Raw genomic sequence first — 19189 nt, forward strand, 5'->3', positions numbered from 1 at the left:
TGATGGGGCACTAATATGCAGCACTAATGGGCACTGATATGCAGCATTGGCAGGCACTGATAGGTGGCACTGAGAGATGGCGATGGGCACTGGTGGGCTGCACTGATAGATGGCATTGATGGGCAGCACTGATGAGCAGGGCACTGGCAGGCTCCCTGAGCACTGATTGGCATCCCTGGTGGCATGGGTGGGCAATCCCTGGTGGCATCCCCCAAGGGTCTGCACTGGTAATCAATGCTCTGATTACCAGCACAGACCCCCCCATAAGGAGAGCCGCCGATCGGCTCTCCTCTATTCGCGCCTGTTAGGTGTGAGCTGAGGAAAGCCGATCAACAGCACTTCCTATTTACTATGTGACCAGCTGTGACTGGACACAGCTGGTCACATGGTAAAGAGCCTACTTCCTAGGGATCAGAGATGCAGTGAGTCAGAGTGACACCGCGCCACCGTGCACGCACCCTGGGGGCATGCAGAGCGGTCTATCCTGCTGGACGTTATATGACGGCCAGTCAGGATAGTGCAACCACTTTGCCGCCGTCATTTCGCTATATGGCAGGCAGCAAGTGGTTAATGGTATAAGCCTGAGTCACCGTCTGTCTGATCCATCTGGAGAGGGTAGCCGAAAAAGCAGCCAGCCCTTTTCTTGGTCTGTCCGTAACCACAAAAAGCGAGTCTGACCTCCGAAAGGACTCTGTAGCGGCCAGATCCACCAGAATCGCACAAACCACATCCAAGGTATGCAAAGCAAATTCCTTGGGATGACCTGGCTTGGGACACAAGGCAGGCAACACAATGTCCTCATTCAAATGGATGTCAGACAACTTTGGGGCAGGAATGATGGACAGGGACGAAGAACCACTTTATCCCTATGGACCACCAAATGGGGACTGCGACAGGATAATGGCGCCAATTCTGATACCCTGCAGGCCGAGGTAATAGCCACCAAGAATGTCACCTTCTGGGATCACGTAGACAAGGAAATCTCCTGAATATGCTCAAATGGAACCGAAAGCACTAAATTTAAATCCCATGGAGGCAAAAGAGACCGTACAGGTGGGGCCACATGTCGAACCCCCTGAAAGAAGGTGTAAACTAAACAGTGTGTGGCTAGAGGTCGCTGAAAGAAGATTGCAAAGGCAGACACCTGGCCCTTTATGGTACTCAAGGCCAACTTCTGATCAACGCCCCATTGAAGAAAGGGTAAGACGCAAGCCACAGAAAAGGATCAAGGACGAGAGCCAATCGACTCACACCAAGAAATGTATGCTTTCACGTACGATGGTATATCTGGAAGACAACTTCCTCACCCTTCACCATAGTAAGGATCACTGATCAAGACAAACCTCTATCCCTCCGTACCTGGCTTTCAATAGCGAAGCCAATCAAGCAGCAACTAAAGCAGGATAGTACATCAGCCCTTGGGACAACTGGTCTTCTCTGAGAGGAAGCCCCCGAGTGATGCTTACGGCCATCAAGATGATTGGAAGATCCTCACTCTTGACTCTGCGGAAGAAGCCTTACCTGAGGAGGATACTGGCCTTAGCGTGGCCTGCGGCGTCTGTCAGAGGAACCAGCCATCTCGTCAGGAACTTCAGTATCCTCCTGTGGAGCCAAACCTGCTAAAGGAGCTGCATGTAGGACTGTGCAAACAGAACTGTCTTGAAGGTGGATACCACCAGACTCCTGTTTGCAAATCGGGAGAGAGGAATATCTGTGTGACAGCAGCCGGTGAATCACGGCCTGTGGTCCCTGTAGTTTGTCCAGAGGAAGGACCACCCTGATCAGAATTAAAATCAGACCTAGGCAATTACATTTCCTGGACAGGGATAGGGGGGACCTTAGGTAGTTCAGACATCGCCTGAACCTTTGCAGGAAATAAATTCGCACAAGGAGACTCAGGACCTAAAAAGCCTGAAAAGAACAAACTCGGTCACCATTTCTGGGTACCCCCAAAAGATACATTTTGCGGACCTCCTTGATGCTCACAAAAGAGGTCCACGGGGCCAGAAACAAGCAAAAATGTCCCCTCCCTCCAATTATGGGTGAGGGCAGATCTTCATGCTTAAAGGGTCTTGTCTGCGGGTTCGGAGAATCAAGCTCTGGGCCTACCAGACTAAGGTTGCTTGGAACCTCCCGGGGAAGCTTTGAATGATCCATTTCCCTTATTCTCTATCCCCACGGCACAAAATAATTTTCGATGGGCTGAGAATGAGGGCCCCCCTCTGCAACGAGGCTCCTTCCCTATTCCTGACTGGGGAAGGTAGGTACTCCCCCCCCCCCCCCCCATGAGAGCCTTAATGATGTCATCCAGGGTAGCCCCAAACAGGCGATCGCCTTTAGAGGGCAGACCGGACAAAGCCTCCAAGAAAGCTCTCATCACGGACCAATTCTTAAGCCACAGCATGCGCCTAACCACCACCGCTGAAACAGAAAGTTTGGACAGCACAGGAGCTATATCCAAAGCTGCATCACAAACTGCAGCCCATGGACCAACAGGTCCGCTAAATAAAAAAAAGCAGTGAGGACCTGCTCATCCCCCAGGCCCTGGCGCAAAAGCTTGGGTCTGAGACACCAGGGCTGAGGCAAAGACTGTCTGCAATCCCGAAGCAGCCATAGTAAACCTGCTGTAAGCCACAGCCACCCCTTCCCTGTCAGCTGGGTCCTTAAAGGACGGGGATTCCTCTACTAGGATTATGGTTGCTTTATTCAATTTAGAAACAGGAGGGTCCACCACTGGGGAACTAGTCCACTTTTTTAAAGTGACTCCTCAAAAGGTTAACGTACAGCAAAACGTTTGGGGACCACAAACTGTTATTTTTGTTATTCCCATTCGTTACAGGAAAAACTGTCAAAATAAGGCACATCAGGACAGAGACGGTACAAGGGCGGGGCGGAAGGGGCGGGTGCCCTGGGCGGTAACATTTATTGGAGAGAGGGGGCGCCACTTCTGAACAACTTGTTTCACACACTGGCTGCTGACTGTGTGTGTAAATTAATTGCTGGCCGCCAGCCTCTAGCTGCCTGCAATGTGCCGAGTGCGCTCCTGCACTCGGCACAGACAGGAAGCCTTCCCTTCTGCTTCTGTTCTTCTGTCGGGGAGCTGAGACCCCCCCCCCCCACAGGCTCTCTGTAGTCCCGGCCATGACGTCATTGACTGAGAAGCCGACCTGAATAGGAGGAGCTTATGCTCTCCTGCTTCAGCCACTACCTCGAGGAGCCGAAGAGAGGGGAAAGCAGAACAGCACAGGCACTGTCTCTGTCTGCAGCAGTGCGAAGCCTGCCTGGTGAAGTGAAAACAAATTGGTAACTATTCAGATGGGGGAGGGGGTTTCTGGCAGAGAGGAGGTAAACTGTTCAGATCAGTGGGGGGGAGGGGGGTTTCTGGCTGGGAGGAGGTACAGTACACTATTCAGATCGGGGGGGGGGGGGGTCTGGCTGAGAGGAGGTAAACTTAGATTAGTGGGAGGGTTTCTTGCTGAGGGGGGGTCTGTCTGGTTAAAATGAGGTAAACTATTTAGATTAGTGGGGGGGGGGTTCTGACTGAGATTAGGGGGGGTCTGGCTGGCTGAGAGCAGGTCAACTATTTAGATTGGGGGGGGGGTCTGGCTGAGAGGAGGAGGTTAACCAATTGTATTTAATTTCTGAAATAGATATGCAGCATGGGTCTTTGTGTTTATTACTGCCACTGGTGTTAATTTTTAAAATGTAGCATGAGGGGGTTAATGTATTGCCCCTGGTCACTGCAGCACTTTGTGCTGCAGTAGTGGCACCATTGTAAGTATTAACCGCTTCCAGACCGCCCGCTGCAGTTATACTGCAGCAGGGCGGCCCTCCTGCGCGAACCAACGTAGGTATATGTTGGATGCACGCCTGCAGCTAGGGGGTGAGCGTGCGACCCAGTGACGTCAGCAGGGACTCCGATTGCCGCCTGACACCCACGATCGTTCCCCGCTGAGAGAGAAGAACGGTCGGATGTTGTAAACACAGCTGACCGTTCTTCTCCCTGGAATGATCATAGAGCGCCTGTGATCCTTCTATATAGGAACACAGGTCTCTATGGTAATTTCACAAGCCCACCCCCCATACAGTTAGAAACACGCCCCCAGGTACACATTTAACCCCTTGATCACCCACAGTGTTAACCCCTTCCCTGCCTGCCAGTGTCATTATTACAGTGACAGTGCATATTTTTAGTACTGATTACTGTAGTATTGTCACTGGTCCCCCCAAAAAAGTGTCAAAAAATGTCAGTTAGGGGTCCGATCTGTCCGCCGCAATGTCGCAGTCCCACTAAAAATTGCAGATAGCCGACATTACTATTAAAAAAACAAAAAAAAACAATAAAAATTACATAAATCTTTTCCGTAGTTTGTAGACGTGATAACTTTTGCGCAAACCAAACAAAATATGCTTATTGCGATTTTTTTTTTTTTTTATGTAGCAGAAAACAAATTGGCCTAAAATGTTGAAAAAAATTAAGATTTTTAATTTTTTTTTTGGGGGAATTATAGTTATATATAGTTATATCACAGAATGTGAAAAATATTGTTTTGTTTTTTTCAGAATTGTAGCTCTTTTTTTTGTTTATAGTCCAACAAACTAAAATCGCACAGGTGATTAAATACCACCAAAAGGAGCTCTACTTGTGGGAATTTTTTATTTTTTTTTTAAGATACAATGTCACACGACCGCGCAATTGTCCGTTAAAGTAACGCAGTGCTGAATCGCAAAAAATGGGTGGGGGGGGCGCAGTTTGCCATCTTCGCCCTGGGCTCCAAATGACCTTGTCCCAGCCCTGCATCAGGAAACACCTTTGGAGTGCGAGGTGACTTATGCGTTCCAAAAGACACAACCACGTCCTTGGCTACATCAGCCGCATCCTCCATTTTAAACACTCACACACTGCAGTGATAAGTACGTCTACCTGAGCTTTTTCATTCGCTGCTGCGACCATGGAGGAATCATCCTTACTATAGGATGGATCCGGGGGTGTGATATTAAGCCCTCCTGGACAGGCCACGCCCATGGCCGCATTAGGCTCAGAATCAGATGAGACAGACTAAGCAGGGGAAGGCAGGTGAAGCTTCCTCCTGGGCCTTTGCCCCCAACGCCACCTCCACCTGAGACACTAAGGACTGCAGGACAGCAGTCAGTGCAACCATAGAAACTGGGGTTTTCAGGGACCTGCCACCTCCATGAGGAGGTCAGTGGGGGAGATGCGATCGCCGAGGCACCATAAGGAAAGGAAGACCTTGCAGTACAAAAACAATCTTTTGCCACCCCTAAAGGATCCCCTCAAGGCTCAGGGTACCTATCAGCAGAGAGGGAGAGAACAGGGACCCTACGGACTGAAGGAGTGCCGAGAACTCAAACCCAGCATCATCATGGACCTCAACCCTGTTCATATGTCCCGGGCACAGGAAGATGAAACTGAGGAAGAGAAGGAGCTTCGGCATCCCCAAAAGGCTTCAGTCATCTACAGCGTCTCCCGGACTAAGGGAAAATGGCCCCATGTCATCACCGGGCTACACAAACATGGTCACCAACCGGAGACCAGCCAGACTAAGGGAAAATGGCAATCATCAGCTAGAAACGCTGAAGCACGCTGCCAGGATCTTGCCTGCGCCCTTTGCACTGAGACCCCACATGCACTATACCCAAACTGCAACAGGGCATTCACCTAGGGGTTTCCTACACTGGGACCCCTCCAGACTACCAGGGCAGTACACACACTATTTCAGGAACCTTACAGAGTGGTGATAGCGGGGAAGACCCCAGGGGTCTCCGCTGCATTCTCTGCCCTGGGACCCTACCAGACTCCAGACAGGGAGGGAAAGGGAGTGGGGGGAAGCCCAGCTCACTGAGGGATTTAAGAATGTGAGGAGGGAACCTGCAGGCAGGTCCGACTGTCCCTGGAGGTTAACCGGGTCCACCCCAAAAAACAAAAAAAAACGCCAAAAAGGGAGAGGGGTGACTGTACTTACCCTTCTATGGTGTGGGTAATGCTCCAGACAGAATCCCTGCCACTGAAGTAGGGGGGGCTGTCGGCCAATGGCCCACAGCTACTCAGACCCAAGCCTGGTCGTATGTGACCCTACGAGGCGTTTAATTCGCAGGCCAGCCTTGAGTCTACGTCGCGGCCGACCTAGCGCGTAGCTGCAGTCTGCATGCTCTCCCTGGCTGGGCTCGGGGGACAACTAGATCTAGATTATCCAGCCCGTCGCCAAGCCAGACAGTTGATTGTAGCTCTCCCAAAAGAAAAAACAAAAAAGATGTAAGGAAGGAGAAAAAAGTGCTAGGACCAGAGATCTCAGTCAGGAGCCTAGGTCCTTACTCCTGACTAGACAGCTTAAAACTGATCACCTAGAGCAGAGGGGGGGGTTATATACCAAGCTGAGGATAGCCCATGGGCGTAGCCAGGTGTTTTTTGTTCTGCCTAGTCCTACTCCTGGAGGAGGCAATATAACCCAGTAGTTATGATTTATGGATCGCTGTGTCTGTCGATGAACGAAAGAGAAATGCAATTATTTTAGTAAATATAAACTGCTTAATCATCATCTCATCAGCAGTGTATAGCAGTCTTGTTACTTCTATCAGTGTCTGATTAAAACTTTTAGGAGTTGTCATTCTCCCATGAATGTCCTATAAGAACGCAGGAATCCTGACCCGCTGTTTGGAAAGTGTTGAATGTAGTAAGTGTAACAAGCATGCTTTACTGCATATACAGACTATTTTAAGGGTTGTGGGTTTAGTATCTCTTTAACCACTACCGGACCACCCACTGTATATAGATGTCAATAATTAAAACTAAATACCGGGCTTATGGCAGCAGCAAGCTGAATTTTTTCATACAGTGGGCGATCGGCATCAGATTAAAGTGGTCCTGGTGGCAGATTCAACATGGGATCACTTTTATAGGCATCGGGAGAGGTGACAACTAGGCCCAAGCTGAAGCACACACAAACCCAAGCAGCACATGCTGATGAGGGTCGAAAGCAGACAGAGGCGACCCAAGTCACTAAAGGCGGGTAAGGGAAATACAGCAGAAACCAGCTGATTTAGAAGGTGCTTCAGAAGCAGGAATAGAGGAGGAAAGTGCTACCTCTAAGCTGAAAAGTAAAAAAAAGAATGCATGCAACACTCTGTTCCCCTCTGCCTTAACAGTTACTGTGGTACAATGGATAGGGCAGGAATTTCAACATGACACTCAAAGGATATCAACTATTAGGCAACTCCCAGTGCATCAGCTCGACCAGCTTTACTTAATGCATGAGCCCCCTCAGACTGGATTACACCAAAGGCTGTGGTGTTTTCCGGACCTGGAGAGTGTTCTGTGGCTAAGAAATCTGTAAAGTGCCACAATGCAGAGTCCAGTGCCCAAAGGTAACATATCTGGCCAGTCCTGCAATCTAGTCCAAAAGTGTCTGGGTATGGCCTTCAAATCAATTGCGGAGGATACCTTCAGCCAGGTAGCTGCTGTGTAGAAACTAGTTTGAGCAGTTAATCAAAGTAAAAAAGAAATCTATGATATACCTAGTTTTCTTGTTTGAAAAAAATAAAAAGGGCTGGAAGAGAGGAATTTTGACTTGCCAGTTAATTCCTTATCCACATTGTAAAGCGCTGCATAAACTGTTGGCGCTATATGAGTCCTATAGAAGATATTTATATACCACGGGTTATATATGCATGTACCTTCACATGATTGGACACTGGCAAAGCTTTAGAAGACCTGCCCACTGGGTGCCTTCTCTATAACCCTACACCATATTGAGATACTTTCATGAATATATAATGCCAAATACATTTTATACAGTGAGGAGCAGTGACTATAAACAAAAAATGTGTCCATAAATTGTCCTACACCAAAGAAAAAAAAAGTGACATATGAACAGTTAAAAATGAATTCCCACAAGCTGAAATGGAAATAGAAAGACTCCTAGGATAGCCAAGGCAGGGCTCGACAAATCCCAGGTGCCAGGTCGCAATTGCAACTAGAAATTGCATCCTGGCGCCTGGCCTTTGTCACTCTAGGCACCAGGCGTGAGCATAGTCCCCAAACGATTGGCTGTGGTGCATGGCAATCGCCCAGAATATCCCGTCAAGTCCCTCTTGCTTCAAACCCCATTGGCCATCTCCTTAAGGTCTTTTTTTTTCTTCTTTCAAGCAAGGCCCGCCCCTGTATTACAAACACTGGTTGGACGGGACGCGGGATTCCCGCCTATGATTGGCCTCGGTGGCTGTCAGTCAGGTAAGGCTTCAGGTGGCTAGGCAACACGCATCTCTCGCTGCCTTCGCTTTTGGCTTGGCAGTGGCTCGGTACCCTGTCAGTGGCTGACCTCAGTCGTCATCGCCAGTGGTTTTGATTGCGTCTTCCCGAGCCTGGGACATGGAGCTGTGTGAGAGACGGCATCAGAGAAAGAGGTTTGGCAGGTGTAGCTCGTGTTGGCTGCATTCAGTGCTCCCCTCGTCTCTGCTAACCCAACAAACCCCACCCCTCGCAGGCTCCTCGTTGTTGTTTGGGTGAAGAGTGGCATCTTTCAGAGCTCCTCTCCAATCTGCTCCATGCTACTGTAGTTCCTGCTGGCTTCCCTGTGTGTATATGTCTGTCCTGGGAGCCTTGCCTGTAGCTGGTCTCCCCCAGGCTAGAGGAGGAGGCTGTGGGATGGAAGGACCAGGCTGTCCTTTACTTGCTGAATCCTGGGATGGAGCAGGCAGCAGCATGTCCCTGGAAGCAGCCCATTTACCTGGGGGAGAAGGATCGAGTTCTAGCATTGATTCAGAACAATGTGGTGACCCCCCCTTTTGAGACTAACGGGTCATCTCTAAAAAGGGTTCACTTATATAAGGTGTTTTCCCACACCTCAAAAAAATAAAAATTCCACAAATGCAGCACAACTTTCCCCTATAATTATACAGACTGCTGTCCGCCCATATTACATTTACTGCAGGCAGGTGGCTTGAGCAGGCTGGATAACATACATGTACATCATCCAGCCTGTTCCAGGTTAGGGGCACACATGTGGGCACTCCCTGCTGATCCATGCTGACACTGGCTGTAGCCAATCACAGCAGAGTCCTGTGTTTACAAACATACAGGGCTCTATACACAGGTCAGCGATCTTTGCAAGTTTAAAAAAACTGGCTCCTAACTTTTTTAGCTGGCTCATACATTCAATGTAAATTTGTCAAGGTGACACCAATCACTCTCACAGGAGGCTTACCAGAATGCATGTGACCTCCCAATAAGAGTGGGTAGCAAGCACTCATGAAAAAGGGTTTAATCCTCATACGCAGCCCAAAGATATATAGGAACGATTCAAACACAACTTCGCCCAGTAGAACAGACTCCTCTGACAGCCAGCTAACTCCGGATGTGCCGTGGAATGCATAAAATGTAAAAATACTCCACATATAGTGTAATACTGTAAACCATTTGAGAATAAAAAGGAGGATGCATTTACATTACGTCAAATAGCAAAAGCATGTCTCGGGAACGCCAAAAGAGGTCTTTCTGCAATAACAAAAGATAGCTGACAACCGGCTGCGCACGGTTGGTAGCATGTGTGGCTGCGGCCTACGCATTTCATCATACATATTAATAAAAGTATCACAAATATTATCTTGTATTTCTTTAGTATATTGCCATTTTTTTATGTCCTAAACACACAGATGAAAGTAGATGCGGTGCACGGATTGTTTAATATACCTTAGGATGCCCACAAGCAATAGCAAGAGTGGGAAACAATTAGGCAAAGAAACTTGGTGCCAAAATGCCTAGAAGACCAAGAGTGCAGGAGAAGATTTTCCTATGAGAATGTAAGCATTTGCAATCACACTCTATTGATTGTGTAATGGTGAACTTTGAAACAAGGTGCCCCTTATGAGCTTCTGAGGACAGAACAAACAGAGAATTCATGTACTTGATTGGAGCAGTAGCCCTGAGGTACATGTTCATAAATCAGACCACGTCCAGGCAATGTAGGGAAACATCTCTTTGAAAACACTGATTGAACCTAAAAGGTCTGGGGGACTTTTTTTCCCTTCTGAGTCACAGCTTTACCAGATGCATTGTGGAAGTAAAACCTTCCCTTCTGTGGCATTTAATGAATTGGTCAAGTGCCTCACCAAACACATATTACTTGGAAAGGTGTACATGTAAAGCACTTAGAATATTCAGTTCAGTTTTGGGCGTCAGTTTAAAAAAAAAAAAGAAAAAGATATTAGGGGACTGGAGAAAGTGCAGAGAAGAGCAACCAAACAAACAAGCCATGGAGGAGCTTAGCTAAGAGGAAAGATTAGCTGAACTAAAATTTTCTTGTGAGACAATGCAATTAAGGGGAGAAATGATCAACATGTATAAAATATATAAGTGCCCATATACTGAACTTGGTGCAGTGTTATTCACTTTAAGGTCATCACAGAGGATAAGTGGGCACTCTTTAGGTCTGGAGGAAAAGTGATTTAACCTCAAAATACAGAAAGGCTTCTTCAAAGTAAAAGCTGTGAAAATGTGAAACAGACTCCCTGAAAAGCTGGTTCTGGCCAGCTCCATATATGGCTTTAAAAAAGGCCTAGATTATTTTCTAAATGCACAAAAAAATAAATGGAGATGAAAATTTAAAGGTAGACTTGATCCAGGGAATATCTGATTACCTCTTGGGGGATCAGGAAGGATTTTTTTTCACTGCTGGAGCAAACTGATTTATCCTTTACTGTTTTTTTGCCTTCCTCTGAAACAACTGTGGGTATAGAACTGTGTATATGGAGTGTGTGCGTGCGCGTGTGCGTGTATGCGTCAGTGTGCGCATGTAGAACTGGAAGGACTTGTATCTTTTTTTCAACTCACTATGTAGCGTAGAAGTTTAAAAGTAAAAATCATTAACAACAAAGTGATTCAGTTGTAGTACACTGCTCGTTTTGCAGCTTTTCAAATACTGCTTAAAATATTTAAAGAGGTGCAGCATTGAAAATGTGAAAACATATGCAATCAATACATACATATTTATCAAAGAAAGAAGAATGTAATGGGAACAATACCAAAAGTTCAGTAAAACCTATATCAAACTGTGTGTCCACATAAGATTGCAAAAGAATATATTGTAATATATTGTGATAATCTGCTCTTTGCAGTATTGCGGATCAAAGAGAAAACACCAAACAATGCATTTCTTGCAGATAACTACAAGTAAAAACACCAACCAACCAATTTAAAAAAAAATGTAAATATTAAATGAACACTTAGACACAAAATTTTGGTGATATAGGTTTTAGAGGACTTAGGCACTGATTGCATCACATTGTCCTTTATTGGAAAACATATGGAGTCATCAATACACGCATAATTAACAGTGACTGTATGAGTTTTAGGTGATACACTTGGGGGTATGGGTTTACAGATGAGCTCACTTTGCAAAAAATTGGCAGCGCTGCACTTTTCTTTAAATAATTTGTTTTAATTTGGTACCACAAATTTCAGTGCCAGCAGCTCACAGATATTACACCCGAGTGCAGGGATTCTCTTTTTTTAATACTGCTTCACTATTCTTTAATTCCCTTCTGTGTTCTAGAACCAGCATATTGGGATTCGACTCAGCTATGGTGGCAGCCTCAAGGTAAAAAGGTTTTCCGCAGCTTTCCCCAATACTGTTGCAACAGCTCCCCTTTGCCTGGTTCCCCCCCCCCATAGCTACCTTAGTACCCCACAAAGAAATACCCTAAGAAGGTAGGCTGAGAAATACAGGGTAAGCATGCCCAGGAGAGCACAGTAATAAGAATAAAGACCATCTTGTAGTGAATCCTAGAGGGCTGTACGGTAGGCAACCATGAGCCTATTATCTAGGGTCTATGAATACTTTTTGTCCTTTACTATACAATTAAGACATAGTTAGATCTTCTCTCAGCAAAGCTGAGGAAAAGATAACCAACCTCCTAGGACACTAGCAAAATCTGACGAATCACAGTTGGAGGTAAGGCTATATAGGGGCTCATTTAACGTTTTGTTTGCCACTGTTCCAACCTCATGATAGTAGTAATATAACATGAAGGTTTCAGGATTACTACAATTACTATGTACCTCCATAGACAAAAAAAAACTATTTCTAGTGGAAGGCATAAGAGCCGGTTCACACTACCGCGACCAGAAAGTCAGCCCATGAAGGAGCGACTTTTTAACGCGACTTGGAAGAGACTTGGAAGAGACTTGTGCACTAATTTGAAGAGACTTGATTAATTTGAGAGCGGAGTTCCACCCTGGATTTTTTTTTTTTTTTTTTTTTTTTAATACCCCCGGGACAGTCAGGGCTAATGCATTCCACAATGGCTAGCCTCTGATCTGTCCCAGGTTGCACTTACCTGTTAGGACAAATACTTACCTTGCAAACGTCTTGTCCAGCGCTGCCATCTCAGATGTGGGCAGCTTGAAGCCAGCGAGATCCCCTTCGGAGTCTTCTTCCGCCTTCTTTGGTCCCACGATGCTCTGCGCCGGCCCCCCGACGTCACTTCCGGGTCGCGCGCGTCATCCCTCTACAGCTTATGGGCATGCCCAGAAGCTATTTAGAAGGGGATGACGCGCGCGACCCGGAAGTGACGTCGGGGCCGGTGCAGGCGCAATGATTCCTGGGAGCTATGACGTTCAGCTCCCAGGAATCATTGCAGAGCCAGGAAGTGACGACGGGCCGCGGCCGAGGAAGGAGGAAGAAGGAAGTAAGGTAAGTATTTTTTCTTCGCTACGAGGTAAGTAAAAAAAAAAAAAAATATGCGATTATCCATTTCTTTTTCAGGTGACCCGGAGCGAGAAGATGGAGGTAAGTATAAAAATAGGGTGGAACTCCACTTTAAATGATAGGCGACTTTGTCTGTGGGGAATGCCTGGCTAATCTTGCTCTTCTTCCTGGAAAGTCTGATAACAAGTCGCTTGAAATAAGATAAGGATCCGACTTAGAGGCAATTCCCGTTGAAGTCTATGTGCACAAGTCGGATAGAGGTCGCCTTGAAGTAGCACAGGAACCTTTTCTAAAGTCGGAGCGACTTCAGTAGTGCATATTATGACGGCTCTCATTCATTTACATTGAATTTGTGAAGACAGAAGACTTGGGGCGACTTGAGGGCACACAAGTCGTGTCCCAAGTCGGAGTAGTGTGAACCGGCTCTAATCGTGAAGTGCACTACAGTACTGTGCTTTAGAATTGTGCTGGCGCTTTTTAATTTCCTTTCTAAAAGTATAGGTATAACCCAGGTAAATCCAGACAGTTCCTACTTTATAAACAAGCCTCTAAGAGTAAAGATGTAGCAACACATTCAGAAGTGCACCGATAGAGGAGACACTTGTATCTACATCTTAAGTTTAACGTCTTTTGCAACAAATATTTACCTGAACTGCTGTTATCATCATCCTGGTCAATGAAGACATGATCCAAAATAAAGCTGAGCAGCTCTGACTGCAGCGAAGAATCTGGTGAATACACTAGAGGTTCCAGTGCTTCCCTACCTCCGACCACAATCTGATGGCTGAAGATCATTAGCACATCACAAAGAATAGTGAATGCCTGCGAAATATTGCACAAAAAGAAAACTTAAAATTATAGCTTTCCATGTCAACACATTTATGCATCACATGTGGCAAAGTATAAATGAAGACTTTTTTTTTGGTTAAAGGGAGGGTTATAACCCCTGTAAGGTTTATTATTGTCCTCTGTGTCTCCATTAGAGAGATTTCACGTCACTTAATGGCCCATAGCCAAAACAGGAAGGGTGAAAAATCCCTCTAAAACTAGGGAATCCCATCTTGTAATCAGAACTAGTGTCCCCATTGGAAAATATTCCCACTAAACCTGTTCTAGGGACAACAGAAGTCACCCACAGGGTTGCTGATAAAGCGGACTTCACACCTGAGCTGTGCTAAAATGCACATTTTACTGTGTGCTACTAGAATACCTGGTCATTTTTGCGGCACCTGTTTTAGAATGGCAACCAAACATCAAGACTATGAGAAGTGGCATTCACTCACATACGAGGCATTTTGGTGAATTGCATTTTATGTGCTGGCAGCCTATTTTATATGAATGGACCGAATAAAGTAACACCAACATGAGGGAATTGTAACTGGATCTAGGATCAGTTCACAAGATGTACAAAGATCACCTCAATTTTTCTGGACTATAGCTAAATGGAACAGAACTTGAATATACTACTAGTAAATTGCATATACTAAAGTTACACAAAAAAAAAAAAAAAAGTAATTTGTCAAAATTATAGTTACCAACCTGTTCTTTAACAGCAGTGTGCACATTGGTAAGGTAATGTTGACATATCTGACAAAATACTCTCATTTGCCTCTTCAAAGTGATTAACTCTTCCTACAAAAAAAAAAAAAAAACGCCATCAGCTCAAAGTTATACATTAACATGGCACCTCAAATAAACTATATCAATAAAGAAAGGAGAAAAAAAAAACACATATACCTTTGTTGAACCTGTCTCGGATATCTTTGCCAGTTGCCACAGAATCACATAATGAGTGCATTGTAAAGCATGAATGACAATCTAAAGAAAAAAAAATTTAATAAAAAGGCATATTTAAAAAACTGTTACTAGGAATTTAACATGCATAAATTCAATGAATTACAAACAGACCTGTTCAGGCATATCTCCATTTTCTATACCAGTTTTTAATAGCTTGTAATTGCTGCTGAATAGGTCCCACCTAGAGAGGTCATGTGCACTGAAAAAAACAAAAACAAAAAAAACAAACAGATTCATTAAAAACTACTGATTGCTATAATTTTCAACCTACACATTACATCAACTGTTGCTCAAATCTGGCTTTGCCATCAAATAATCAACAGTAACAACAAACCCAAAACTAAAAATACAAGAGAAGGCCTTAAGCCTAGTACACAATGCGATTATCGGACAAATGATCGTTTTGTTTTTTGCATGCTAGTCTCCATTCTTATACGACAGAATAAAAATTCGGAAGTGATGTAATGTATGTGTATTGTGTTTTTTCGGACAAAAACTGCACTGAATAAACGAAAATCGTATTATCTGGTATAGCACAAGAAAAATTTTCGCGTTTGTCCCTTCGGAAAAAGAGACGAAAACCACTTTGGACGAAAGCAGTGTACTAACATTTAGATTATCGTACAATAGAGTCAAAATCTGTATTTTTGTATGTACGATATTCTGATCTTGTGTACGGACAGGCCTCTGAATTATCAAAGTGCCCTTCATCTACAAATACAAGGACCACCAGAAGCTCATTGTAATCTCTGGTGTTAGAATATTCTCAGAGAACGTCAGGAAGTAAAAGGAAATCTTCCTGACAGGACAAAAGACGACATAGGAAAATATATAAAAAAAAAAAAAAAAAAAAACACCATACACAAACTAAAAATTATTTTTTTTCTTGAAAATTACCTAAGACTCCCCAACCATTATTTATTGTTTTAGAAGAGACCCTAGCCTATCAATAAAATGGCGATCGTTGCAATATTTTATGTCATACCATGTTTGTGCAGCGGTCCTTAAGGCTCGGTTCACATATATGCGATGCGGGAAGGCTGCGAATTCGCAGCCTGTTCCCGCATCGCACACGCACCCCCGGCAGTTCACACTGCCATATGCGATACGCTGGGGGTGTCAATGTAATCTTAACGGCACCCCCAGTTTGATCGCATATCGCAGTGCGATCGTGCAGTTCGCACAGGATCGTATCGCACAAGTGTGAACCGCTGTGCGATCCGATCCTGATGCGGCAGCAAAAATGCCTCCTGTGCGTGTTTGCTGTGGGTGCGATGCGAATTTAGCCATACAAACTGTATGGCTAAACTCGCACCGCACAGCTGATCGCATGTAATGTCGGAGCAGTGCGCTCCGTTTGTTTTAAATGTTGTTTTTATGTTTTAAAATTGAGCACGTTCATGGAATGGCGTCAAACTACGATACCTAAAAATCTCTATAAGTGACCTTTTAAAAAATTTTACAGGCTGTTTAGAGCCAAAGAGGAGGTCTTGCACTAGAATTCATGCTCTCACTCTAGCAATACCTCACGTGTGGTTTGAACACTGTTTACATATGTGGGCATGACTAAATTATGTGTTCGCTTCTGTGCACAAGCTCGGAGGGATGAGGGCGCTTTAAGTTTTTTGTTTTCTTATTTTACTTTTTCTTTTTTTAGACTGTCCCTTTAATTCTTTTTTTGATCAATTTTATTCCTTAAAAAAATGGGGTATAATATTGTGTTAGTTTTTCACAAAAATACATTTTAGTGTAATTTTTCCCTGAAAATTTGCGCTGGATAAAGCTGCACAAACGTCAATGCAGATACAACCATTTTATTATCCAGGATTTTGGTTTGCATAAAAAATAAATAAACACTACTACTCATTTTTAGGGTTTAAGTAAACTCTAGCAAAAAAAAAAAAAAAAAAAAAGGAATTTACCATGTGGGCAAAAAACTTAAAAATTCCTCTGGCAAACAAAAAGCTAATAATTACCTTTGCTTGCTAACCCAAAACAAAAAAAAAAAAAAAACACACCCTAAAAACTTTTGGCTTTACATACACTTAAACGTTTAGGAGCTTAAAGTGGTATTAAACCCCAAACCAAAGAAAGTAATGTGGCTGCATAAGTTTTACTTTGTTTGGATTTTCCCCACTGGTTTTGCCTGGTGATCTGGCGAGAAAAACCTCCTGTATTAGAGTGCCTATACTCGAATGAAGGAGCAACAGACACACCTTTAGACAACAGCAATGTCATTCTGGGGGGGGGGGGGGTAGTGTTAGAGGCACGATCAGATTTAAATACATAAATACACTAACAAATTCAAGCCAAACCCCAGCTTATAATTTATAAGTTACAGCAACAATTCTGCTCCTTTAATAAACATTTTTTATAAAAAAAAAGCTATTGTAAGCACCGGGTCAGTGGTAAAACCTTTGTCTTAAGTCCTGGTTCACACAAATGCGATGCAGGAACCCCGCAAATCCACTGCTGGTTCCCGCATCGCATTCAACTCGCAGGTAGTTCACACTGCCATATGAAAATCACTGGGGGTGTCAATGCAAAGTTAACACCTCCAGATCAGTTTGCATACCGCAGTGCGAACTGTCAGTTCGGACATGAATCGGATCGCATAGGTGTGAACACCCATGCAATCAGATTCTGCTGCGGACCCAAAAAAGGGTCCTGTGCGAGTTGTGTCCGAATACAGATTGTATGGCTGCGATCGCATCACATGTGATTTACAAAGCAGTGCGCTGCGAATCACATGCGATGTCGGTCTTGGCAAATGTGTGAACCGGCTCTAAACCTCTAACTGCTACATCTGAAGGACAGCTTGTTCAGTTGGAAAAACTACTTACTGTCTTGATCACCAGCTAAAAACAAAGGAAAGAAAGCCTTAAAAAGAAAATGAATGCAGTCATCACATTTAAGAAGTGGTAAGCTGAAATATAGAAAAATATTTTTGCTTTTGGGTTTAATACCGCTTTATAAAGACAGAGCCACTCCTTTTTTTCAGGTGCTCCATTTTGCTGTATAGAAAAAGATGGCATGTTGGCTGCTACATAGGAGAAAGTGGGAAATTGCTACTTATTTCTGAGATTCTGAGATGAAGAAGGTGCATGTTTTAAGTTGCATATAAAATGTATAGGCATCTGCAAACATGCAGGTCACAATGTAGCACATACAAAAATGTCAAACAAAATACATCCTGATTCATGAGTCTTGCTGCGTCCAGAATGGAACGGTCAAAAATACAAAACACAGCTCATCACCAGTAAAGCAAAAATTTTCTACTTTACTCTATCGTATTACTAGGTTTAAATGCTGGTTCACACTGGTGAGACTTGAGTAGCACAGTAGCATTAAAGGAGAAAACACATATTTCAATGGTGCCCATTATAAATCGATGCAACCCAGCATGGCGCAACTTCTAATAAGGTTCTTGCGCTACTCTATTGCGATTTACAGAAAGTACAGAGTATGCAAAGTGGCATCAAAGTTGCACTAGATAATTGCACTGAAAATTACGCCAAATTAGCATCGCATTAGCAGTGTGAACCAAGCCAAAGTCAAGAGAAACATCTACGCAATAATATATCTATAAAAAAAAAAAAAAAAAAAAAAAACATACTTGTGGAAAGCAGTTATTCGCTTTAGTGTGGACAGCACTTGGTATGCATCATCTTCATCTGGCTCCTCTTCCTGCAAAGGGATTATCAGAGTAACACTATAAACACAAAATCTCCTAAATTCCAAAGAGCATTAAAATAAAATATGTATTGGTTGAATGAGATGGACTTTGTGTTTTTCAAACAGACTAACTAGGTCACATGTAAATGTTATAAAGCTATTTAAATAATAAAAACTGCATTAATTATTCTTACTGTCCTACTCCTGGAGGTTCCATGACCCATTGCTACTACTCCATGACCACTATTCCTAGCAGACCAATAACCACACCGAATATCCAAAACATACCTAAGCTTTTTAACATCACCACAATTAGGGTACCCAAATGCACTGCCCTGTTTTAAAGGGAATCTGTGCTCAGGCTGTAGGCAAAAAGGTTGTTAAATATTCTTAAACAAGCAGAAAAAGAATGATGCATTTTCCCTTGGCCCGGGACTGCCAATTCATCACTGCTTGTAAGCCTAGGTGGCCGGTACTCTGTACTCTTACAAGTTCAACATCTCTCCTCAAGATCCAACCAGAACCCCTACGCTGGCCGGCCAATGAGATATTCACACAGGCAGTGATGTGAACATCTGGTCCTTCCAGAAAGTAAACCATGAGAAGAGCACGTAGCTGATCATTTGACTGCAAGTTTAACCAATGTTTTTTTTTTCCACCCAGTGATCATATGGGAGGGGGGGGGGGGTTAAAATTCCTACTAGAGTTGCACTTTATGGTATGAACGATCCCTTATATGCATGAAAACGGATAGCAAAATGGCGCAGACTTTATTTGCAGACACACGTTTACAACAGTTCATCAGTTTACATGTGTTTCAGTGAGTTTTTATGCACGTTGACATCAGTGTTCCTGCACGCCACCTATGTGCCCTGTCGATGTCACGCAGATCCCTGCGCACAGAACGTTTGCCCTTGATACCAGCGTTGTGTTTTGAACAGGGCACATAGAGAATAGCTTTATTTTGTGTACCCTTGCAGAACGCATGCAGAAAG

The 19189-nt window shown here is 44.2% G+C and overlaps 1 protein-coding gene across 2 annotated transcripts in view; it reads right to left on the reverse strand.

The window, feature by feature from the left end:
• STAG2 (STAG2 cohesin complex component) overlaps positions 1–19189 on the reverse strand; it is a 232976-nt gene that overhangs the window by 64783 nt on the left and 149004 nt on the right. For both annotated transcript variants that reach the window (XM_082262770.1, XM_082262771.1), the window contains exons 21-25: positions 18136–18206; positions 14631–14718; positions 14460–14540; positions 14262–14354; positions 13370–13544 (exon numbers count right to left, since the gene is read on the reverse strand). In XM_082262770.1, coding sequence (XP_082118896.1) covers positions 13370–13544; positions 14262–14354; positions 14460–14540; positions 14631–14718; positions 18136–18206 — 508 coding nt within the window. The remainder of the gene's footprint in view (positions 1–13369; positions 13545–14261; positions 14355–14459; positions 14541–14630; positions 14719–18135; positions 18207–19189) is intronic.

The sequence above is a fragment of the Pelophylax lessonae genome (assembly GCF_965119305.1).
Source record: "Pelophylax lessonae genome assembly, chromosome: 7".
Classification (NCBI taxonomy): domain Eukaryota; kingdom Metazoa; phylum Chordata; class Amphibia; order Anura; family Ranidae; genus Pelophylax; species Pelophylax lessonae.